This window comes from Thamnophis elegans, chromosome 1 (assembly GCF_009769535.1).
Source record: "Thamnophis elegans isolate rThaEle1 chromosome 1, rThaEle1.pri, whole genome shotgun sequence".
NCBI lineage: Eukaryota > Metazoa > Chordata > Lepidosauria > Squamata > Colubridae > Thamnophis > Thamnophis elegans.
The window spans coordinates 115,716,533-115,741,785 of NC_045541.1; the positions used below are offsets into that span (position 1 = coordinate 115,716,533).

At 38.0% G+C, this 25,253-nt stretch overlaps 2 protein-coding genes across 2 annotated transcripts in view; one reads left to right on the forward strand and one right to left on the reverse strand.

The window, feature by feature from the left end:
• CDAN1 (codanin 1) overlaps positions 1-18,169 on the forward strand; it is a 31,828-nt gene extending 13,659 nt beyond the window's left edge. Inside the window, exons 10-28 of the mRNA XM_032228952.1 lie at positions 526-601; positions 765-973; positions 2,959-3,070; positions 3,774-3,917; positions 4,772-4,938; positions 5,465-5,546; positions 5,755-5,844; positions 6,038-6,092; positions 6,896-7,029; positions 7,956-8,059; positions 8,171-8,320; positions 9,333-9,396; positions 10,238-10,316; positions 10,962-11,122; positions 11,371-11,478; positions 12,826-12,889; positions 13,482-13,684; positions 15,152-15,259; positions 17,288-18,169. Of these exons, the coding sequence (XP_032084843.1) occupies positions 526-601; positions 765-973; positions 2,959-3,070; positions 3,774-3,917; positions 4,772-4,938; positions 5,465-5,546; positions 5,755-5,844; positions 6,038-6,092; positions 6,896-7,029; positions 7,956-8,059; positions 8,171-8,320; positions 9,333-9,396; positions 10,238-10,316; positions 10,962-11,122; positions 11,371-11,478; positions 12,826-12,889; positions 13,482-13,684; positions 15,152-15,259; positions 17,288-17,413 (2,236 nt within the window). The 3' untranslated portion in view covers positions 17,414-18,169. The remainder of the gene's footprint in view (positions 1-525; positions 602-764; positions 974-2,958; positions 3,071-3,773; positions 3,918-4,771; positions 4,939-5,464; positions 5,547-5,754; positions 5,845-6,037; positions 6,093-6,895; positions 7,030-7,955; positions 8,060-8,170; positions 8,321-9,332; positions 9,397-10,237; positions 10,317-10,961; positions 11,123-11,370; positions 11,479-12,825; positions 12,890-13,481; positions 13,685-15,151; positions 15,260-17,287) is intronic.
• Positions 18,170-18,426: 257 nt separating this feature from the next.
• The window catches only part of STARD9 (StAR related lipid transfer domain containing 9), a 95,008-nt gene continuing 88,181 nt past the window's right edge, over positions 18,427-25,253 (reverse strand). The window contains 3 exon segments of the mRNA XM_032213387.1: positions 18,427-21,218; positions 22,840-22,998; positions 24,885-24,964. Of these exon segments, the coding sequence (XP_032069278.1) occupies positions 21,117-21,218; positions 22,840-22,998; positions 24,885-24,964 (341 nt within the window). The 3' untranslated portion in view covers positions 18,427-21,116.

Consider the following 25,253-nt stretch of genomic DNA (forward strand, 5'->3'; position numbering starts at 1 on the left):
TAGTACTCGTAGGGATTCTAAAATAGTAACTCCTGATTTATTTATAACTAGCTGATAACCTGGAGTTGCCTGGGTATTTATTTATAGGGGGAAAATGTTTGGACCAAACATAATTTCTAATGTTGGATTTTCCCACTTACCAGAGAGAGCCCCCTTGTGGAATACTGTGAAGCTGTTACCATGGCAACTCTACTGCGCTGTACAGTAGAAGCCATTTTACGGCAGTACAGTAGAAGCCATTTTAAGGCACAACAGACCGTATCTTAACAGAACCCCCCCTCCCAGGGGTGTTAGGGGTGTCTTACCCTCCACAATATTTTTTTCCAGAGAGTAAGTCATCTGTCTACCAAGTTTGGTTTAAATTGCTCAAGGTGTTCCAGAGTTATGCTGGAACATATACACACATCCACATCCACAGAGAGAAACACAGCCAGATAGATGGATAGATAGATAGATAGACAGACAGACAGTCAGATATAGATATAGATATAGATAGATAACAGTCACTTGTTTCTTATTTTGCAGAGTTATGATGGCACATCTTTCAGCAGCTTGTAACTATAGTCACTTTGCCCGGCTCTTTCAGAAACAGCTTCTTCAGGTAGGTTTTTGGTTGCATTTTTTTAAACAAATAAATATGTTTTTCTTTGTAATAGCAAGATATTTATGATAACTAAACCTGTCGATGTTTGTGGGATCCTTGGTGCTCCCTGAGCAAAATATTGTTTTTTTGTCTCTTATTTTTTCCCCTTCTGTTTTCACAGATGTGTAAAGGATCAGTTGTTGGAGGCACAAATTGGGGAGATACTCCAGACCAGGATGTCCTTAACATGTTAGGTCCAGATAATCTGAACCGACTGAAGAGGCTGCAAGAGAGATTTCTTGTTCCTCAGAGCATCAGAGGACCTTGTCCTCCTCCTTCTTTCCCAGGATGCCAACAGTTTTTCAGGGACTTCATCCTCAGTGCAGGGAGGTGAGCTGCTTTTGCCACTCACTTAAGCTGGATATTACTAAGTAAAGGCATTTAATAGTTTTGCATTTGGTTCTGACAAGTTTATTTCTCCCCCACAAGGTTTTTATTTTTTATTACAAATCTTGTCATTACTTTATAAACAAAGTGTTGTCTGGATCTTTTCTTTTACATCCTCTCATATACATAATCCATTTTACATTGTAGTTCTGTTTCCAATTTTAGCCATATTATTCTCTTTCCATATTTTTCATCTTATTTTCTTCTTAGTACATAAACAATATCACTAATTGCCCCTTCAAAATTAAACCAAATTATCATGTCATATTTCATCTGTTGGTCTATTTTACTATAAGCAACATACATCCTCAAGTTCAGTTTTTACAAAGAGAACATTTAACTTACTTAATTATTCACAATTAACAATGTTACTATAATTCCCTTATATCTTAATTAACTACATGCCAATAACAATATTAATACAATTCCCTTTAATCTACTGATATGTCCCTTCTTTCCAGTGGTGGGTTCCGGATCCCGTTGCAACCGGTACGGTGCAACGGGGCCGGGTGTCCACCACATGAATGTGCGCAGTGCACGTGTACACACATGGAGCATGCACCTGCATACTTACTGCCTGCAACGTCTCCGCGACGCTCCAGCTGCTTGGTGGAGCATTGTGCAGGCGACGTACGCTCTGTGCATGTGCGCTGAAACCCCGAAAACCTCAAATACCGGTAAGAAGTGCGGGCGGGCAGGTGGGCCCTCTGGAACACCATACCGGAACAGTACTTGGTGCTCCTGGCAGGCACTGGTACGCCAACACCGCGGCATACCGGTCGTAACCCACTACTGCTTCTTTCCCTTCCTCCTCCTCCTCCTCTAACCATTTTCTCTTGGTCTCTTCCACTTCTTATTAATTTTCTTCTTTTCTGACTGGCAAGTTTCTTAAGTATGCAACACAAAGTGCTTTGGAGGAATCCCTAAAGGAAATTTGTGAGTTTGTAGAAGTGAGAAAGACAGACTTATAAGTTATTTAAATACAGACAATTCTCTACTTACAGTTCATTTAGTGACTGTTCAAAGATACAATGGCACCGAAAAAAAGTGACTTATGACCATTTTTCACACTTATGACTATTACTGCATCTCCGTAGTCATCTGATTTATATTTGGATGCCTTACAACTGGTTGACATTCCTGATGGTTACAGGGTCCCGGATCATATACCGTATTTTTCAGAGTATGAGACACACCTTTTTCAAAAAAGAGGCTTATGCACTGAATACAGCATTTTTTGTCTCCTGAAACCCCACCCCCTTCACCAAAATGGCCATGTAGAGCCTCTAGGAAGCTTTTAGAGAGCTCCTGGGGGCTGGGGAGGGCAGAAATGAGCATTTAGGGGCCATGTTTTGCTCAATTTTACCACCACCACCCCAGTCCCCAGGAGCACTCTATAAGCTTCCTAAAGGCTACCCATGCCCTTTTTTAATGAAAAACGCACCCCTTTTTTTTTCAAAAAACGGGCCCGTTTTCACGAAAAACGGACCATTTTTTGGTCCCCCCCACCCGGAGCACTCTGCATGATCCCTAAAGGCTATTCATGCCTTTGGGGGAAACGGGCCAGTTTTCGTGAAAAAAGGGTCGCTTTTGGGAGGTTTGCAGAGTGCAAAAACTTTTTAAAAAATTTTCCTCTTCAGAACCTTGCTGCGTTTTATACTCTGAAAAATACGGTAATCATTTTTTGACAAGCAAAGTCAATGGAGAAGCCAGATTCAATTAACAACCGTGTTACTAATTTTAACAACTGCAGTGATTCATTTAACAAATGAAGCAGGCAAGAAAAGTCATAAAATAGGCCAAACTCACTTACAAATGTCTCACCTAGCAACACAAATTCTGGGCTCAATTGTGATCGTAGGTCAAGGATTCCCTGTATATGCATACATTCAAATCTCATTCCCACTTTGATTTGTTTTTTTTTAAAGCTACCGATTTAATCAACACCTGGTAGACAGTTTGTGCCTGCAGATACTTGAGTTGGACAGTTTTGCCTTGGTGGAACATGAACCCAATGATGGAGAAGCAATGAGCGAACAGGTAGATCTCATTCACTCAGCTCTATTTAAATACCTTTGTTGAGTCAGTTCTTTGTTTGGCTGTTTGAATGGAGTGCCTACAATTCTTGTTAAAATAAATAGAATAATGAGTATAATGATCTTTGGAATGCCTCAGAATGCCTTGTTTTAATAGAAATGGGCTATGATGTTTATCCCCCCCCCCTTTTTTTTTTGCAAATACAAGTGAATTTCTTTGAGTGGAAAAGGAAAACTGAATGTGGACTTTATTTCAGTAGACGTAAGCTGTGCATATTTCTGTTGTAAAAGGACAGTTTTCTTCCAGAAGATTGCAGTTGCCTTGTTTTCTTGAAGACCTCTGACTGAATGCAAAGAACGATCATCTGAATCCAATATATTTTTTAAATTTAAATGATTGGTTGTCACATACATGCTTTGACTTACAGTATGAAGTGTTATCTTGATTGTGAAAAAAAAATATTTTCAGTTGCTGCATCACATATTCAGTTGTGGCAGAGATGAGGAAGACTATTCTTTGAATCTTGCTTTTGAAATTTTCTTAGGTCAGCCTTAACCAGGTCACATTCTCTCTGTCTCAATTCCCCATCTCCAATAGGTTTTACATGTTGTGTGGAACCCTTAAAATAACTATGGCATTTTTGGCGTTGTTACTATCCGCTTGCTGGATGACAATTCTAAGAAGTTTCACTGGTTTTTCATTTCAGGATGAAAAGAAGCATTTTGCCAGCGTTCTTATGAGTCTTCGACTCCTGGCTAAGTTTGTGGGATTCCTTGTCTTTCTGCCGTATCGCACATCAGAGCCAGCAACTGGAGATCTCTTGGAGTCAGCAATCACATTAAGGAACCATGTATGTAATCAGCTGCATTTATCTGCAGGAAGCATAAGACAGGGAGATTTTTTTCCAGTTCTCCTAACCACTAGCCAATTGATACACACAATTGGATTGTTTCCAAATGCCTTAAGTTAATTAGCCTTTATAATATTAATATACTTTGCTTTGTTGTTATAGATTAAGGCCCACTTCTATTAACGCTGCTAGTGTAGGAGATAAACAGTTTGTTCCTTAGGGGAGCGTCAAATGCATCATCAGTTTGGAGTCACTATGTTCCCACAAGAGACCTAAGCCCAACCCACTCTGAATTCCATTTACCCATTTCTAGTGCCAGTTTGGTTGGCCTTTAGTAGATCAGATTCTTGTATAAGTATCACATAATAAACTTTTAGTGCTTTGAACTCACCTCCTGTGCCTGACAGCACCGTCAGATAACGAAGATATATTAGCTTGGTGGACGGGAAAAGGAAATTATGTATTTATTGGTAAATACCACCATGTCAAAAGCTAGCACATCTTCAAAATAGCTTCTATTTAACAAGATAACCTTCGTCTGGAGATACCTTCTAGCAGCAAACCAAGAATTAATACAAACATAATGACAGAATTACATCCAAGAGCATAATTAGGTAACCTGATGTCCTCCAGATGTTTTAGATTACTTCAAATTATTTTGAAAAATTTGGAAGTTCTTTAGTATGGTAAATTACCTATTAAAAACGATTGTGTAGCACTCCATTCCCCCAAAAAATCTTCAAAATTCCATGACTTCTTGATACTTTGTGGTATAATAAAACTAAGTTGGAATAGTTGGCTTCTGGTTTATGGATAATACTTTCCCAATGTGGTATTTTTTTCTCTCTTTCAAGGCCCATCCTGTGTTGGATATTTTCAAGTTGTTGAGACAGTCCATTCAGAAACGATGTCTGGTCCTGACTGTACCCTGGGTGGTTGAATTTCTTTCTCTCATGGATTATATTGCCCCATTTCTTAACTACTATGAGAAAATATTTGCTCTGCTATTGCAGCTCTATAGGTAAAAACATATAAAGCAACATTTTGATGAGATTTGCTCTGCAAGGAAATAAATTTTTGAAACATAGATTGGTGGCATCCTGGTAAAACTTTTGTTGTGACTGACAATGGCAACTTCATTATTCACAAAGTAGCTTAAAGCTTTATTTTACAAGAGTTTTCTCAGGTTGGTATCCTTCAGACTATGGCTACTTTAGCAAAAGGTAGTAGGAGAAAGTATTGAGGATGCTGTTAGACTCCGCATTAAGCTCAGCTTGCAAAAGTCAATGTAGCATAATATCTTCTGTTTGTAATAATTTCTCCAGCTAGAAATGTTAGTCCTTTTTTTTATAGAACCCTCCCTTAATGTACAATCTCCAGATTGCCAACTTTTAAAATCTAGTTGTGGATTTAATGCTGATGACTTAATAGCCCCAATGTTTTAAGATGTAAGAAAAATTATTTATTTAAAGAATAAAGACATAGGAGAAAGCGGTCAAATTAATACAATTGAGTTTTTTTTTTGTTTTCTTCTCATTCTTTTATAGGTACCTGCTACTTTCTGAAGATAAAAAGATGTGCTTCCTGAATAAGCTACTGATCCTCGCAGTTTTAGGATGGCTTTTTCAAGTATGCTACTGGTTGTTTTTTTTAGAATTTTTAGACATGAGAGGCTTTTTCCCTTCCATCTTTGTTATTCTATTCTATTCTGTTCTGTTCTGTTCTGTTCTATTTTCTAGCATTTCCATGTATTTTTAAAACATGAAATAGAAATACTAGTGTGAGTCTATGGATGTCTCCTCCCTGGAAAATTAACTATTCAGGACTTTCCTTCCAGGTGCCGACAGTTCCAGAAAACTTGTTCTTTGCTGGTGAAGTGAGATCGGAAGAATTGTCTTTGGAATCTGCGACCACAGTTCAGGATCTGGTAAATTTGTGTATATAAGCACCTAGGCAGTGTGTATATGTCCAGCAAATACACACTAGCTAATTGACTAATGCAACTGTCTGCATCATTTCTCACGTAGGAGTGATCTGCAGATGAAAGGTATTCTATGGTTTTTATATATAATTGGAAAGTTAATCTGTTACTTCCTCCCCCCCCCCACCCTATTTCTTAGGATTCTGTGCCGTTGGTTGATCAACAGTTGCTTTATACATGTTGTCCTTACCTTGGTGAGTCTTTTATTTCAGAGTATATTGTGTGGAAAAAAACAAGATTTGAGAAATTTTTCTCTTTTTGTGATTGCAAATAATCCTAATGGAAAAGGTTTACTTGCCTGACTAGAAATCATTATCTGAAGCGATACAGGAATGTTATGTTATGGGATAGTAGGTTATGTTATGCTACACTATGCTACGCTATGCTAATACTATGCTATGTTATGTTATATTATTACAATATATTGTTTTATTGCATTATATTATAGTACATTCTTACTTAATGTTCACACCTTGCTATAACATTGAATGTAATTACTATTCTAATCTTAACTTATGACTGATTACATTTTAAATACTTTAAAGGGTAAGAATGAATAAATGTGTTTATGTCTATTACATCATGTTTGTGTACTTTAAATACTTCCTGACTTGGAAACTCTTAAAGGAACTGTTTTGAAGCAAGTAGTTGAAGTTAGTTATGTTTATTAAGTATTTATTTATAAAATGTATTGGCCGCCCATCTTACCACAGAGTAACCCTGGGCAGTATTTTTTGTATTTTGTATTAAATGCATAAAGTTGGATATGCAAATAGTGAACTTCCATCTAATTGCATTCAGAGTGGTGATGCTACTTCTTGAATGATAAATCCAAAAACGTAAAGCTGAGCAGCACTGATCTTCCTTTAGAATTGTCCTCTGGGATTTTTGTGACTACAGTTTTCTTCAGATGAAAAATCACGCTGAGGTTGTGTTTTATACGACCACCATCCATTTTGTGCGCCATGTAGTAATACGTAGTATTCCTTTGCCATAGGTGAGTTGAGGAAATTACTGTCTTCTTTTGTGTTGGGAAGTGGAGGAAAAAACGGTGGCTATATAAGAAAAATAACCCCAACTGCTACAGAGGTCTTAGCTCCAAAGCCTTCCCTCACTCAGCAAAAACTTCAGGTAAGGGCTTCCTGTGCAAAATCCAGTTTTATAGCAATAATAAGGATTGCAGTCGGAACACTATGCATTTGACAGAGGATACTTTAATGCAGCAATCAGGACTCCACCGTGTTCCTTTCCAGTCGTGTGACCTGAGCAGAGTTGTCTTTAAGGAATTGGAATAAAATTCCAGAAGCCATACTCTGCATGTTTTCCCAGCCTTGTTTATGTGCCACAGAAATTCTAAGCTGTATTATAGTATCAACTGAGGAAGCAGGAATGTTAGCGCTTGTAAGCAAAGAGAAAAAGGCTGAGCCGTGATACTAAACTTCATTAGGCCAATAGGCACGCTAACATCGCCTCTGGCATTTCCAATAAATAGGGCCAAGGGTGGTGGCTGATTTTTATTTATCTCACACTCTTTCCAGGATAAAATGGTCAATGTTATCGTCTGAATTTTTGAAAGCCTTAATATGTGTGTTTTAAAAAAGCTTTGAGTTTTCTAGATATATTAGTGTATGGTGAATTTACTTCCTATAGTTGCATTTTGACTCTATGTGGACTAATTTCAATGGACTGTTTTTTAAAATAAATACCTGAACATCATATATCCATTTATTTTGGTGACAAGTATGCAGAAGATAGTTAATTCTAGTTGACATAAAGAAGAGAAGACATAGGCAATGAAGTGAAGAACATTTGAATCTAGTGCTAGTAGGAAAAAGTACAGTCTTGAAAAGTTATATCTTCGCTCTTTTGCAGGGAGGGCATGATTATTTTCTTTTTTATTTCTCACTCTTTCTTCCTTCTTAAAAAAAAAAGAATGTTAAGGTTAAAAAAGGAACAAGTAAATTACTTTTGAGAGTAGAATGTTTCTCTTCGGAGGCAATAGGTAGGTTGGCGTATTCTAATTTCTTGAGGGTTCTTGCTTTTCTTCTTCTTAATAGGCAGATCTGGAACAAGCCTTCTTTCACAATCAGTCCCCATCTCTGCGGAGAACAGTAGAATTTGTGGCAGAGAGAATTGGATCAAATTGTGTCAAGCATATCAAGTAAGAAACAAGTAATTCCAGACATCTTAATTTGTTTTATTGCTTCTGATTATTTCAAGAGATGGCTGTTTTTTTTTTCCTTTTTCATCTTCCAAATGTTGGTTCTTGTAGGGCAACCCTGGTAGCAGAGCTGGTGAAAAGAGCTGAAGTCATTTTGCAAGATGCTATGAAGGCAGAAGATGGCAATCACGACAAATTATTGGATGCAGTATGTTCGCAATTGTATCAAGAAGGAGCACAAGCTCTTATACAAGGCAAAGAGTAAGGAGGAACATTATTAGATAAAATTGTTTCTGATGTCTATTTATCCCTTAAAATGTAGAATGTTTTAGGAGCTTTTCCAGTAGTATGAAACAATTTGATCTCATGCCTCTGATTATAGATCAGAGAATTTTAACAGCAACATCAGTAATTAAAATTCCTCATCATTTGACCTATGGCAGGAGTTGCCATTATGACATTTATTTGCAAATAAAATGTGCTCTGCAAAATTCATTCAGGTAGAGAGAACTGTCTTCATTGTACTGTGCATATTTATTTAAGCTCACAATTTTTTTTTGTATGGTGTCACTATAAAAGGAGTGAGTGACCTGTAGAATGTTGATGCTCAGTTGCATCCGTTGCAACCTCTGTCTCAGTTACAGAGGTAAACCTCAGTGGTGCAGAGTGCTGCTGCAGATGACTTTTGGTGCAGTGATTGTTTTCAGCATTTGACTCTTTTGAAAAATTATTTGTCATTGGACTGTATGGTGATACTTTGAAATTTGCACTTTGCTTAATTTTTTTACCTCAGCAAAAGGAATCCTCATTGAGGCATTCAAAGAGTCATTTCAGTTGGAAGATTCATGCAGTTGCCTCAAAAGCTATCTCCAGTGATCTGAATAGCCATGCTTTCATCCCGAACCTCTAGCTAAACAAAGGAGCTGTTTGGGTACACACAATAGATAGCTTGAAACAGCTTTCACAGCTTCTATATCTCCATTTTCCAAAAAGTGTTGCCGCTTTAGTGCTTCAAGGAATGGTGCTTCACTTTCTAACCTACATGGTGAATCACATCTTTGAATGCTTTGTGAAATCCTAATTTTAATATTACTTAATTCTGGTTTTAGCTCTGATTTTGCAGAATTAAAATGATGCTTTTTATCCTAAGTGTTTGTCCTTTGTTGTTGTTGAAGATTTGGTATATTATTCAACATGCAACTCTTTGCTCCTGAAAAATTAACTTGTCTAGGTAACACTTTCTTAAAACATTTCCACATATATATATTTCTAGATTTTGTAGGAAGAAGGCCCCTGAAGCTGTGAAAATCCTGCTGCCAGAAGAGACCTCTGCAGCTGTAAGTATTTTGGACACATGTTTTTTTCTTTCTTACTACTAGACTGTAATAAAATATTGTATGGTGCTCCACAATTACATTTTTATTGTCCCCTACATCACTTTAGATCATGTAGTTGATGTTTGCAAAGAAAATAATGTGCTAAAATCTCTTAATACATTTAAATTACTTATTAACTTCACAGATTAATGAATTTGGATCTTTTTCATTGGGCAAATAAAATACAAAGTTTTTAAAATTACAGTACTCTTCAGTCAGTTGTATTAATGTATGCATTTTTGCAAGTAGAAAATTAAATGTTTCGGTTGATTCAATTTCTATGGAACCCCTTTTTGACAACAGTTGAAGAAGCTAAAACATGTCCTTATTTATTGTCTGCACTGGTGCCATAGGATGATCTTCCCAACTTGTTTCCACCCAAGTATGCTAAGACCTCGAAGACGGAGGCAGCCTTTTTGGCCCTTTTGGCGTAGGCATTCATAGCCTGTTACCATCTTCAATAGTTAGAGAGTGACAGGCTGAAATCATTTTTTTTGTCCGGTACAATTTTTCTTTTAGTTTAATCTGTTTGCTGTAGCTTGTACTTGTACTTGTACTGTCTATGGAGAGTCTCACTTATCCAGGTCATGATTGTCTATGTGCTTTTTCAAGAGGCAACTGGACTTTCTGATTTTTCTTTGAAGGTGTTTTGCTTCTTATCCAAAAAGTTTCTTCACAGCTTATACCGTTACATAGCTTATACTGTTTCATCGAATTGCTCTGTCCCCTTTTGTTACACACGTGGAAGCTTTCAGGAGGCCTCCAGAAGTAACAATATGTCATTGTTATTCTCATGCCCAAGGTTTTGAACTGTGCAGCAAATATTGCAGTGGGATTGGCTATCGAGAAGGCCTGCAGTTGGCTTTCTACAAATATTTCAGGTATTTAGTTTTTCACTTTGAATTTTATTTAGTGTGAATCCTTAGTAATAAAGGCTAATCTAGGGTGGACTGAGACATTTAAACTATTGCTGTCACATGGTGCACTTTTATTTATAAAAGAATGTCAATTGTTTCATAACAACCATGTAAAATAATTAAAAGCTTGACAAAATAGTAATATCTTGCTTGCCTGCTATAAACCGACAATGGGTGAATCTAATAACTTTGTCTCTTGTTACCACTTTTATTTTGAGAATAAAAATGCAGTAAGTTCCTTCTTGTTCCTAGTTGTTTGTTTATGATTACTGAGCTCAGGCTGCTAGTTATTATCCATAAAGAGTTTGGTATAAAAATATCATACTCCTATCCCAACCTTTTGTACCCCAACATTATTGTGGCTCAAGGACTGATAATAAAAGGGTAAAACTTTTTAAGTTTCAGAAATTCTCTTCTTAGGGCAGAGCCACTAGTTTACTGGTTGGACTATTTTAGCAATTTGTCAAATATTCCCCACATTATTCTTCCTTTTCAACTAACATTAAGGAAGCTGTAGATTCCAGAATTAATTCAGATTGAATGCAGAAATAGATAGGTTGTTGACAGAATAGCTGTGTGTTTATTTGTTTGTTTGTTTGTTTCTTACAGCCCTGATCAAAAGAGAAGTAAAAGCTACCTTCAGTCGCATGCTAAAAGTTCAGATGCTTTCCCAGTCCAGTGCCAATGAAATTACACTGAGGAAGAAGGACTGCCCTCCAAGCTGCCACCATCAAACAGCATTCCCTTCCCAGATAATCAGTGAAATCAAGGTCTGTCTCTGCTATTTTCTGCCCTTTGTCAGCAATATGTCCCAAGTAAGGTCATTTTCCATTGTGGATTTTACTATAGAATTTCTGTAGGTGGAAATTCTGTAGTATTGGTTGCTTGTTTGTGGGTGGCAGAAGCCTAGGGTTGAGGATTATGATTCTTGTCCATTGTGAAAAGTTGTGTTTTCAATTTGTTGAGATCCTAGAATACCTATATGCATCCTGAATCACACACACTTCTGTTATTCTAGGATCTACTCTGTGTTGCTATAGGCCCAAGAGAAGAAGATGAAGAAATCCAGTTTGCTGACTTGGAAAGCTTGTTGGGAAGGGTGAGCCAGACACTTCAGTGCAGAAAGGTAGCTTCATTTAAAAAAAAAATTCAGCTTAAGTTGTTTTGTTTCTGATTTTGTGTCTTTTCCTCTAAAGAAAAATTCTTGTTGGGATATTTCATACAACAGGGGTCCCCAAACACTGGGCCACAGACCACTAGTGGCCCCATGGCCTGTTAGGAACCAGGCCGCACAGCTGGAGCTGAATGGTGCGTGAGGAAGTGAAACCGAAACCATCACTATCACACACATACACACAAACACACACACACACCCCGGTCCACTGAAAAAATGTGTGCCAAAAACTGGTCCTGGTATCAAAGTGGTTGGGGGCCTCTGCCATAGAAAACATTTTGTAAAGAAAAATGCAAAATACTTATATAGGTATGGAAGTAAACTCCGCAAATCATTACTGTAAGATATAGTGGCATCGCTAATTTTGGGTTAAAAAAGAAAAAGAATTAGGTAATTTTGTGGAAGTTTGGCTTTATCAGGAACTATTAGCGGAAGCCTTTTGTTAATTTTACTTGGGGTCAGCTTGCCTCTTAATGCCAGCTTTAGGAGAGCAACAGCAGGAGAAAGTATGTGTGTGTGTGTATAAAAAATAAGGAAGATATTGATGAACTGGAACATGTCCAGAGAAGGCCAACCAAGATGGCTGAAGACATTTGAAGACACTTACACCCCTCTCAGCCTTATAGCTGTTACATTATAGGGGGTTCAAACTTATTCTCACTTGCTCCAGGGGACAAGACCAAAATGAGTGGGATGAAACTTCAAGCATGTAGATAACAGATTAGACATTAGGAAGAGCATCTCACAGTACGAATCCATAGAATAGATTATTGTATGGAATGGTTTCTTCCCCTTTACTGGCTGGATAGTCATCTGTTGGGGATGGTGTGATGAATCCTACAGCATACAGGGGATTGGATTCAGTGATATGATATGATCTTTTTAACTAAGATTCTGTGATCTGTCTGCTGTTTGCGAACACTTCCCAGGTTTTTGCTTACCCCTAAGAAAAAATGCTGGATTAAGGTCATCCTTAAGTCTGATCCAGTAGGACCATTCTTAGATGCTGATGAAATGTACGCTTCATTTCTAAAATACATGCAAACATTTGGCAATAAACCATCTGAAAGTAGGCTCCATTTGTATGTATTCTAAAGCAGGGGTCTCCAACCTTGGCAACTTTAAGATTTGTGGACTTCAACTCCCAGAATTCCTCAGCCAGTTGCCAAGGTTGGAGCCGCCTGTACTATACCACAGTCACAGTTCAAATATTTGTATTAATCATTGCAATACCTGATTATATGGATACTACACATAAATATTGCATGAATAGAAATATTTAGTTTTTCTGTGTTTCAGTTCATCTGCCCAGCATCAGAGCAACAGCTGGCTAAGTGCACCATTGAGCTGGCATCACTGCTAGGTTAGATTTCTAATATTTTCCTTTTTATGTATTCCTTTTTTTCTTAAATCTTTCATTCTTCAGCCAGATATAAAAATCTCTTTGTGCGACCCTGTAATCATATTGAAACATATATAACCTGAATGAATTATACTGAACCTGACTTCAGAATTTGTGGACTAGTATATAAAGCCAAAGTGCTTGGATTACCAAGTTTCAAAACTTTAATAATATAAACCTTTTAAGTTAGCCTAACAAAATGACCAATTTAAAAAAAAAAAAGATTTTAAAATCACCTGAAATGTTCTACTTTCATTAAATTTGTTTTTAGCTATGGTGATGCTAACAGCCTGTTTTGCATCAATATTGATCTGGGCTGCTTTTTTTCTACATAAAAGAAAATTGATTATTTCAAGCTGGGGCATTCCAGTTCCCCAGTCCCAATGCTGTCTATTTTCCTATTTAAAGAACGTTCAGAGGTTCTCATAGGATGTGAATGCTAAGAAGGCTCTCTGTCTGCTGGGGAAATTTCTATAAACCTTTTAAAGTGGCTGGCAGGATTGGTAAGGTGCATCACAGATAAGGCCAATGTTTCCATTTTCCTTTCTTATAGTTTCAGATTGTGTTCCAATCCAGGAGCCGAACTTTACATCTCCCAAAATGCCAGAACAGCAGCAATCAAAGTACCACCTCATCTCCAGTCTCCTGGAATCTCTTCTGTCCATCTGGAAAGATAATTTTCAGGCACCAGTACCATTACACCTGATGTTCACTCAAAAAAACATCGCCTACCTTGCAGGCAGCAAAGATCATGAGGTGGGCCGTTTAAAACATTTTAGAGACACTTCCAAATCTCACTGCTCTTGCTCTTTCTTGTTTTATGCACATAAAGTCAGTCTTTGGCTAATCCAGAAGCATTGATACAGGAAAATAGAAAGACCTGACCCCCCCGAGTATATTTTTGAGAACCGTGGGATATATATGAAAAGCATTTGCTAATATGGCAGTAACTACTTTTTAGCTACTTAAATCCTTTATTATGAAATTAGAAAAAGGTGCTCCGAATACCCCTCAGTGCGACAGGTTTCTTTTTTTTTAGTAGATATTTTCCCCATTTCCACTTTTTGGTTTGGAGCAAAGGAGACAAAAAAGCAATGCCATAAAACCAAAAGCAACTCATCCTATTGACCTTTTTTATTTCCTGGGATGAGAAAAGAAGGGTTAAACATTACGTTTCAGAGTAAGACTTTTGACTCTAAAGAATGCAATTTCTTTCACCTTTTTTTCTCTGTTAGTTTTTCTTTAGGTTTGCCTGAATATTTCTGGGGAATTTCAAAACTGCATATAGATGTGTGCCCTCACAGAACTAAATTGTTGAATTGATATGGAATTTATCTACAAAAAGTGTTATTAAAATGCAAACGTACATATTTTAAAAACTCAGTAGTAGATTTTTAACAATAGATTAAGCATATTAAAAGAATCAGAAAGCAAAATATGAATTTAAGGGAAACTCCAGGTATTAATGAAAACAAAAAAAGATGAATGAAGAGAAATATATATGTCCCAGGATAATGTTGCAGGGTCCAATCTGAGTCAGTCACTGGGACAGAGGTTTATTCTTCAAGCTTTTGGACTCGTACTGTGTCCATTCTGGAGAGAGAGAAGGTCTCTAAGGATGGGCTCCAGCATGAATGCAAAAGCTTGGGAGAATAAACCTCTGGTTCCAATGACCGATTCAGACTGGATCCTGAACAAAGAAAGATGTTTGCGTGTTACTTCCAACTAATGCTAATTTGAATTTGAGATATATGTATAATGTCTCAATTTCTGTTGCATTTATAAACTTGAAACCATTTTGCTGTCTGTTACTCTGCTATCTGACCATACTTCCAGGTAATATTGCTATGTAACATTTCCCAGCTGATTTTCAATGATTTTCAATAAACCAATATACGCCAGTTATTTCTACTAATTTCCACATAATAAAGGGAGCTGAAGGGTAAATCCTTTAATAGATTATCTGTAGATGAATTAGCCATCACTAAAAAGAAAAGCATTTGAGTTGGTATGACATTTCTGCATATATGATTTCTTTGGTAATGGCTTCTGCATTCCTGCTAGCAACGTGAACTAGTTACATTTCCCCCCCCCCCCCCAATTTGTTAATGTATTAATTAGGAACAACTGTATGTCTCAGAGCACTACTCAGTACAGTCTTTAGGTTTGCATGATAAAGCATTGCAGGTAAGGCCAGTGATATTTGTTTTTGCTTTATTGCAGTGGGGCTTGTTTTTATTCATGCTTCATGGCCTTGTTGAGCATGGGCTGATGACAAGTACAGAGATAGAGCACAGTTTGCATGACCTCCAGAAGCAAACGTGGCCTTTGGTAGGTTTAATTTGTGAACATGTTGATCTGGAGTCCTTTCTTCCCTGTATTTGTAATATTATTTCTGTATTATGCACAAATAAATATGTTGAGTACACTGTTGAAAATTAATGTTCTGCATTTATGAATAGAGCTCCAAATAGGCTTTAATCCATATTATCTTCCTTTTCACAAAGTCTGCCCCCCCCCCCGCACCGCCCCAAGGATGGCGAAGCAAAGGTATGACAGCTTGAATGAAAAGGGAGAAAGTGACAACCTACTTGGAATGCTTCTAAGAGGATGGTCGAAATGACCAGTGCGATATGGAAAAGTAGTATAGTTTTTTAAAAGTTAGTTTAATAAGATTGTATTTAATAGCGTTATCGGGATTTTTATCATGTTTGGCTCACTAAGTATTTTATGAACTAATCCCAGAGAGGCAATTGTGACAACTGGAGTTGTCCCTGGGATTGAGTGTTGCTTCCTTGTAGAAGGGGTGTCTTTATCCTGCCTTAACGATACCAGTGAGAAGACTATTAATAAAAAAAAAAACACAATTTGATTCAGAAGTAGTGGGAAATGATTGAATCACACACATAATATTTCTGATCAAGAATGTGGTAGCTCTACAACTGCAGAAGTGCAAAATGTTGATTATCTGGGTTCACAGAAAAAGTTTGCAGCCTAGGCGTGTTCCTTGAGCTCCAGCTGTTGGTGAATTCCCAGGTGTCAGTGGTGACAAGAAGCACATTTACACAATTATAATTAATGTATCAGTTGTAATGATTTCTAAGCTGGTTAGATCTGACATCTGATAGCTAAGTCTTGGCTACATCTGAGTGGATTGCTGCAATATGTTCTATGATGAGCTATGATAGTTGTCCAAAAGTTGTTCTATGATAATTGTCCAAAAGTTTCAAACTGTGGCAGCTACAACAATCAGGAGACAATTAGCCTTTTGTAGAATTATATTATCTATTATAGGGAAAGTAGTGGCTCAGTGGCTAAGACGCTGAGCTTGTTGATCAGAAAGGTCAGCGGTTCGAACCCTTAGCGCTAAGTAACGTAGTGAGCTCCCTTTACTTGTCCCAGCTTCTGCCAGTTTGAAAGCATGTAAAAATGCAAGTAGAAAAAATAGGAACCATCCCTGGTGGGAAGGTAACAGTGTTCCATGCACCTTCGGTGTTTAGTCATGCTGGCCACATGACCACTGAGATGTCTTCGGACAGCATTAGCTCTTCGGCTTTGAAAAGGAAATGAGCACTTCTCCCTAGAGTTGGGAACAACTAGCACATATGTGCGAAGGCAGTGGTGGGTTCCAGATCCCGTCACAACCAGTACGCTGCGATGGGGCCGGGCGCCTACCATGTGCATGTGCACCCTCCACCTGCGATGCTCCAGCTGCTCAGCGGAGCATTGTGCAGGTGCCGTACGCTACATGTGTGTGCGCAAATGGCCCAGTTGGGTCAAATACAGCTCAGGAACACAGGTGGGCAGGTGGGCCTTCTAAAGCACCGTACCGGAACAATGCCTGCTGTTCCCAGCAGGCACTGGTATGCCCGTACCGGGGGGTCTCGCCCACAACCCACCACTGTGCAAGGGGAACCTTTATTATCTACTATCTAGTTAATATCATCTAGACATTACTTCCCAATTTGTTTAAATAGTTGGTTTTGACAGGCTGTTCTTCTGACTGTTAGGCCATAGCTCAAGATGGACTTTGTCAGAACATTATGATTAATAAGAGAAGACTGAAGGCGGTGGGATCTAGATAAAACTAATTTCTATGTTGTTCCAATATATGGAACGCAGACTTAGAATTATCAGCAGCTCTGTCCCACATTTCTCCAGTTTTCGGGAAAGATCCTAGCATCTTCATAACACTTTAGTTTAACAAAGGTGCTATTACTTTATTTTGTATTGTTAGTGAACTTTAATGTAGAAATAATGGTAAAACAACTAAGCAACAGGCATATTTGTTGATGTACTAATGAGTAAAAAAAATATCCCTATCAGGTATTGCTAATAGCTGTTTTTTTTTCTTTGTAGGACTTTTCCAAGGAATTAGAAGCCGTGTTAAAAATATTCATTTCCAAAACTCACACTACAGAGCCAAAGACTTTTGCTTGTGATTTAGGATCGCAGCCAAGAGAAACAGTTGCAGCCCAAAGTTAGCTGAATTGCCATGTTTAAAAATTATTGGGGTTGCATATAAATGCCTTGACAAAATTGCACTCAGAATTAGTATGGATCTTGTCCTCAAAGATGATGTCTCTCCAGTGCACTGTGTTGGAGGACAAGGAAAAAGCCAAGTCGAGCACCTTAATTAGAACTGCAGGAACAAAACTCCTTTTGTATAGAAATGTGTGGCTTCCAAATTCCAGAATCTTTACAGATGGGTGAAACACACTGAAGGGATCCGTTTCTAACACGAAGGAGATTCTTACCTTGCAGTGAATCCCATTGAACCATTGACGAGTAAAACTACATGTAAGCTTCGTATTTAATCGGGTATTTAATGGATGCTCATACTTGATTTTTTTCAGTTGAACTTCGTCTGGAAATATAATCATTGCTATGAGAGCACTAATATTGGCTTAATTTTTTTTTTAAAGGGTGCCTGCTCTTGTCACATTTTGTATTTGTGATTTTTTAATGCAGAGAAAAATAGTTTTATGAGGAATATTGTTTTTAATGATGCCACCATTTAATTACTGAAATAGTTGCTTTTAAAAATATTTATATAGAAGACGGCTCTACAATCTTGCCAATGGAAAAGGCTGAGAAAAGGATTGACCTAACTTTACTTTGATATGAGACTTAATTTCCTATGGAGTGTATCTCTTCCTTTCTCTTTTTCTTGCACTATAGTAATGTAGTTTTCTTCTGGAAACCTGCTTGTTTTATTATTAAAGATAATGGGTGAAATTAGTGCATGCTACAGATTGTCTTTTTCTATCTTCCTTAGAAGTGATCCTGAAAATTTTACTCAACAGATTTCTGGATGAGATGGCTATTGGGTTAGTTTTTACTGGGCTATTCAGAAGCTCTATTCTGAAAAAATGTCTGGAAAGTACATGGCTTAAGCCAGTGTTTCTCAATCTTGGCATGTTGAAGATATGTGGACTTCAACTTCCAGAATTCCCAAGCCAGCGATGCTTGGGAATTCTGGAAGTTGAAGTCCACATATCTTCAACATGCCAAGATTGAGAAACACTGGCTTAAGTTATTTACTCTGGCATTCTTAAATAGTAAGATTTATTTTGTGGGTGGGTGAGAAAGAATTCAACAGGAAAAATGCCACTTTTAGCCACTTTCTATATATATAAAAAAGTATTTATTGTGAGAATATGAAAATAGCAATCTTGGTTAAAAGCAGATATGGGCTGAAGGTATGTTTCAATAAAGTGGTATATTTTGTCACATTCAATAAAAGATTTTGCCCCACTTTAAGACTATTCTTCCTACCCCAGGCATTCACAGGTACCATAGTGTTATAAGTGCAAATATTATTATATAAATATATTTCAATGTAACAATTATTTCTAGAAAGCATACATTAATTGAATAACCATAAACATAATAATTAGCTTCAGCATATAAAATCATTTCAAAATAAGTATATATAAATAACTTAAGTTGTAAACATAGAAATAAACAGTTGTATGCAGTTATAAAAATAAATATCTGATGCTCTGTACAATAAAACATTATCCTTTGACAAGCACACCTGCATTAGGAGAGGAGTCCATCTTGGATGTGCCTTTTAAAATTGCTTGATTCATTAATAGGGGTACCAGGTTCAAAAAGTAAGGGAAAAAATAAACACAGTGAGCAGCCGGTGATTCTTGGAATGCAGTCCTAGAATCAGATTTGCTTCCCATCTTAAATGATGTGATTTCTGGTAGAGAAGATTATCTCTACCGCCCACTTCAAATAACGCAGAGGACAACAAAGCTAAAATATTTCCGATGCTACACATTATTTCTATAGTCGTATCAACTCCTTGGCATTGATCAACATTTATCTTGTCAGTCACCATCTGTGCTTTATTTAGATCACATGATGCTTATGCTTGTGCTACATGCCAAGTTGATGTCTACATAACAAAGCCAAGTCAGTATGCACTGAAATATAGATTCATTTATGCTGCCCACAGTCCCCAACTAGTTCAGATCAGTGAATTAGTTTTACACCCTATTGTTTAACAAAAAAAAGCGCAAACAGTTCCCTTTTAGATTCAAAAGGCACTTTCCACATATTTGTGGGGAAAGGGAGAATTCTCTTTACCTAGTCCAACAAAAATAAGATATGGAAAACACCATGTTGTCTGTAGGCAGCCTCTGAAAACCTGTCCTTTCTTACTATTTTATGCTACCATAATTACTAAACTTAATTGCTTTCCAATTAATACAGAAGAACAGTGACATGTTTTACAGCCTTTCTATCTTTTCTCTCCCAAACTCAGTTCTGTTTTAAGGAACAATACCCCTTAGTAATTTTTACTTCATAAAATGTCACAAGTAAGTTGCGGGCAGTTGTAGTAACAGAGTGGACCTAAAACGTTAAGCTCTTGAGGGGAGAATAAGTCACCTTCAAACCAGTTTGACTCCTGGGGACCACACAGGCATAATCATTCAATTTTCTTGACAAGAAATGTGCCACTGCCTTCCTTCAGGATTAGCAAATTTCTAAATACTAAAAGCTAGCTGGCAGAAAATGGTAATAGGTAGCAATAATTCTAGGTTACATAACTTGATTTGTATTCTTAGGAATAACCTGAATCAGACAGGGTGCGCATTCACATGAATAAAACCTACTTTCAAATATTAATTGTTCTAGGAACAGTGAGGGATGAGAATGTTAATTCTATGCTCGTTCACTTTGAACCTAATTATGTGAATGTGGTTTGGCATTTATTTTATACAATCATATTTATTACTAAAAAAAAAGACATTGAAGAACGCAAATAGAAAAATGTAATTTTATAAAGCAGCTCACGGGGAATGCAAGTCGATATGACATGAACAGTTGAGGCTGAGAGGTTAGATTTTCAACCTGATAAAAAGTCATGGGGTAAAACCATGGTGGACTTCCTATGTTTTGACCTTATTTTCATTACCATGGATCCTGTTGCTCTTCCAGGAAAAGAAGAGTGGCAAGGATATTTGCTGAATGAGATGCTGTGACAGGAATTCCTCTCCGGCATTCAGAATGTAGTGGTAGCTATGTAGGAAACTTGCAGGTGTGTTAATGCTGTTATATTACTGGTTTTCAACATGTAGTCTTAGGGTGGAGTGATTCTGTAGTGCGAAAAAAATGTCCTGTCTCTCTTCCTGAGTTGCATTTCTGACCAAGAGAAAGCATAAACCAGTTCTCATTTTCACAACTTAGTACTCTACCTTGAGAGTGAGTTGCTTCTCCAGCCAGTAACACTGTAGTGCTGTTATGCATTTTTCATTGATCAGGCATTGATCAGGCACTCTACAAAGAGCTTTATAGTAGCTTAGTTTAGCTTCCAAAACGATATGTTTCTTAACATTAAAAAAAAAGTTCTTTTGTGTTTTACTGCACCAGCAGCCTTTCCATAATCATCTGATCGAAGGAGAAATTCAATGTAAAATCAATATTTCAAGGAAAATTTCTTGACCAGTGTATCTGTAAAGGTTGCCATTTCTCTTAACCACCAACCAAAAATCTCATTCAAGGTTTTTTTCTAACTGAACAAGGAGAATATTTGTAATGCGGAGTAACCATTTATGATTCTGTGTGGTCTGGCAAGGCTTTCCTCCTGCCACCAGTTTCAGAAAGCCAATTCTGCTGTTGCTGGTATTTACATTTTGAAACAGAGTTTGTTGACAGTGTGCATTGTGCCCATCTAAGAGGTGAGAAAATGGGAAAGCTGAGCAATTACCAAAGGTTGTCTCTTTATAAAAGAGCTCAGAAGTCTTGCAGGAATCGCTGGGGCACCAAGGTCTACCTGCAATAATTCAAAAGGGAAAAAAAAAAATCTTAGCCAATATTTGGCAATGCTATTCAATACCGAGAGCTTCCGAAAAAGTGCTACTTTTTACAGGGTGGCCAAAAGATTGGTGAGAGGAGTTGAAGTACACATCTTAGTTATAATCTCTCAGGTGAGGTTTATTGTAATGTGTCTGCTATGCACACAGAATTAGTATTAGAAAACCTGTCTCCAGCCTCCCCATAATGTAAAAAGATATAGTCCTTGAATTACAACCATTCTTTTAACAACTATTTGAAGATACGATGGCACTGCAAAAACCTATTTGTGACCGATCCTCGCATTTATGACTACTGCAGTATTTATGTAGTCACATAATCAAAATTTGGGCACTTGGCACCTGACATGTTATAGCATGACAGTTATGGCATCTGAGGGCCATATTGTCATTTGCGACATCTATGAAGCAAAATTTGGTGGAAGTTGGTTTCCTTTAATGACTATGTGATTCTCTTTATGACCTGTGATTCTTCAAATGATTACAGCAAAAAAGGGTCATAAAATTAGGCAAAACCACATCACTTGTCAGTCCCAATTGTTATAAATTGAGGACTATATGTAATGAAAAAAGCAGCTTTCGAGACTAGCTTCATCTTGCAGCGAATGTGGGGCATTTTTGCTACTTAAAAAAAATTAAGCAAGGAACCGGGGGCACTCATACAGAGCAGTGTAAAAATGTATCAGTAGATTTATATCCATATGTATTGCATTAAAAATCTAGACAAAAAATAGGCCAGATAGTCTGTCCTGCAAAAATGACAATAAAATGGGTTGGATTTATGCTACTAATCACTATGGATATATATACAATCAGAGCAAGAATACCAGTTGTTTTTGAATAATGCCATCTAATTGGGCAGATCTACCTATGCTCTTTTGAATAGAAGCTCCAGAAGCCTGGCATCTGACCAATACCATTCTGGCTAAAGTTCACTGCTTTGTTTGTTGCCAGTAATATTTCTGGGGGCTTGACTTAGCACCACAGAATAACATTTAAGAGGGAAGGCATTTCAGATCCTGGTACTTTTCTCAGCATCAAATGTTTATTAAAAAAAATAAAAATAAAATAAAACCTAGGTTGCATCCCAGATAAGACATTTATTTTGTGCTTCTTAAACAGCAATGCAATAGCAATAGCAATAGCAGTTAGACTTATATACCGCTTCATAGGGCTTTCAGCCCTCTCTAAGCGGTTTACAGAGTCAGCATATTGCCCCCAACAACAATCTGGGTCCTCATTTCACCCACCTCGGAAGGATGGAAGGCTGAGTCAACCTTGAGCCAGTGAGATTAGAACCGCTGAACCGCAAATAACAGTCAGCTGAAGTGGCCTGCAGTACTGCACCCTAATCACTGCGCTACCTCGGCTCTAGTGGAAAAACACTGCAAATCAGTATAAGTAATAACTTTGCTATAAGGTCCACTAAGCAAGAATCTTAAAATCTTGTCATACTTCCTTGCACAATTTAATAGATGCATTTTTATTTGCTTTGTCACTATGTTGTAGAAAGCAATCTTCCTCATATAATAATATACCGTATTTTACAATAACTTTTTGTCTAGCTCTGCGGATACCTACCTGTGCCATATATATGACTTTAGTGATGTCTTTTCCATTCATGGTATCAGGTTGTAATATCCATGCACTGGGCAAAATCTCTCCTCGTACCATTTCTTTACATGGGCGAGGCATTGACTCTTCATAGATAGATTGAAGAGCTAAGATGTACATATTTTCCTAGGCGAAAGAAAGGAGAATTACAGGATAAAAATCCACTAGCAGCTGTGGAGTTCTCTTCCCATAGACTGGCTTTCCAGCCTTTATCAAAATATTTTCAACGTAAGGACAGGCTGTTAGATTGCTCTGATATCATGGTAGTAACCTTGATTGGCTATTGGATTGGTGATACATAATAAAATTATGAATGAAGGTACTTACAACTGGTCCCAAACGTTATGTCCATTGTAGCATCTAATAACAATATAACATTTGGGCAATCTGCTTGTACTTATAACCATAGGATGACTTCACCTATTTCCCTCCACCTAGGCCCTTTTATTCCTCTTATAGCCCTTATCACCCTAGCTGACTGTTGCCAACTTCTTGCTCGCTGCTGGCTGCACAAGACCCTCTTCTCAAGGTTGCTCACAGCAGTTTCCTTGCAAGACTTGGGGAAGATGGCCTCATGCAGGGCAGTCAGTGAAGCTCAGCTGGGGCAAATGGAGCATAGGGCAAGCTGGGGCCTGGGAGTACAGGGTGGTGAGAGCAACTGGAACTTGGCTGGGCTGGCTGCTTGTCACCCTGCAAGGGAGGATGCAGGGCAGGCAAAAAGGCAGAGACGGGGTGGGGAAATATAGGGAAGGCAATCCTTTACTTTGAAAGTACTGAGGCTCAGGGCTGGGAAGTTCAGAATGGCTTAGGATGGGTCCTTGGCTAACGACCAGTGGAATTTGGTTAACAACAGCAATGAGGAGTGCTAGGATTGCTGTCACTAAGTGATGCAATCAGGTGATACCGTGCTTTACGTCCCCATTGTTTAGCAATGGAAATTCTGGTCACAATTGTGGTTATAAGTCGAGAACTACTTGCGTTAAGACTTAGTTATTTGGAGAGGCTGCCTATCTCCCACAGTACCTCCCTGGCTGACTTGATGTGGTAGCACTGGCACTCTCTGGGTTTTTTCAATTACAAAATGCCATCTATCCGGACCTGAGGAAATAGGCCTGCTTTAATGAAGGGCCTGGTTTCTGCAGTGAGGCTTCTCCTAAGATGTGGGTGACTCCTGACTCTACCAGAGCTTTAAAAAGCATTGAGGACCTGGTTGTCTGTCTAGGCCTTTCCCAAGGGTGTCTGAAGTCCTTCTGAGAAGCGTGTTTTTCACTGCGGCCTGGTTTCGCCATCATTTGGTTCCTTTGTATTTATCATTATTTTTCTATTGGTTTTAATTTGTGACCCACCCAGGGTCTCTGGTAGAGTCAGCCTTTTGAGGTAGTCTCAGCAAAAAGCACCAGCCATGAGTACTAACAGTACATTTTAATAAGGTTCCAATAATAGAATTTTGCAAGTCTGAAAGTACCTCTCTCCTCCTTTACTTTACTTCTCAGGTATTCTCCCCTCCAGATGGGTGGAAATCACGGGTCGGCCAACCCACTCACCCCAGCTCTATGCCATCCTATTTAGGCACGTTTTCAAGCCAAAGCGCATGCGTGGAAGGCCAACCACATGCGCAGATGGGGCCACACTCACATTTGCAAACCAGTAGGGAAAGTAAGTGAATACCACCCCTGCCCCCCCGCCCCCATTTCATTTATCAGACCACTGAAAGAGGCAGCTTTCTCCTGACTCCTAAGGTCACTCTCATTATAGTGAGTCAGATGGTATATAAACATTATTATTATTAAATATATATATAATTCATGGAAAATGTTTGTGAGGTTATTTTTAAAAAAATCAGTAACTGAAAGTAAATGAATGAATTTCGGTCCAACTATTTAAATGTAGAGAGGGAGACTGAAAACCTCATAGGTGCAATAACTGTTCAGCTGTCTTTGTTAAATTAATTGAATTATTTCTAGATACAGGAAGTGGGGAGTGAAACACATTGCAAGCAGCGATCTATGTACCTCTTTGGCTTCTACACAGATGCAGCAGAAATCTCTTGGTTGCTTTTGGTAACAAAAGGAATCCTCACTCACCACGTATACTGTAATTAAATCAAAAGAAAGAAATTGAGCTATTTAGTCAAATGAGGAAAACGACACACCAACAGAAAACTGAACTTAATAATTCCATATCCAATATTTTTAGCCTCCATCCCCTTCTTCTAGCTTTTTTGTCCTCATAACGCATCTAGAAGACAACAGTACAACATTTTACTGTTTTTGATTCTGCTAAAAAGTATTAATATACTTCAGTTCCATCCCCCAGTCAGTGCCGACTGGCGACTACGCGGAGGAGAGCCTTCTCAGTAGCAGCTCCGACCCTTTGGAACG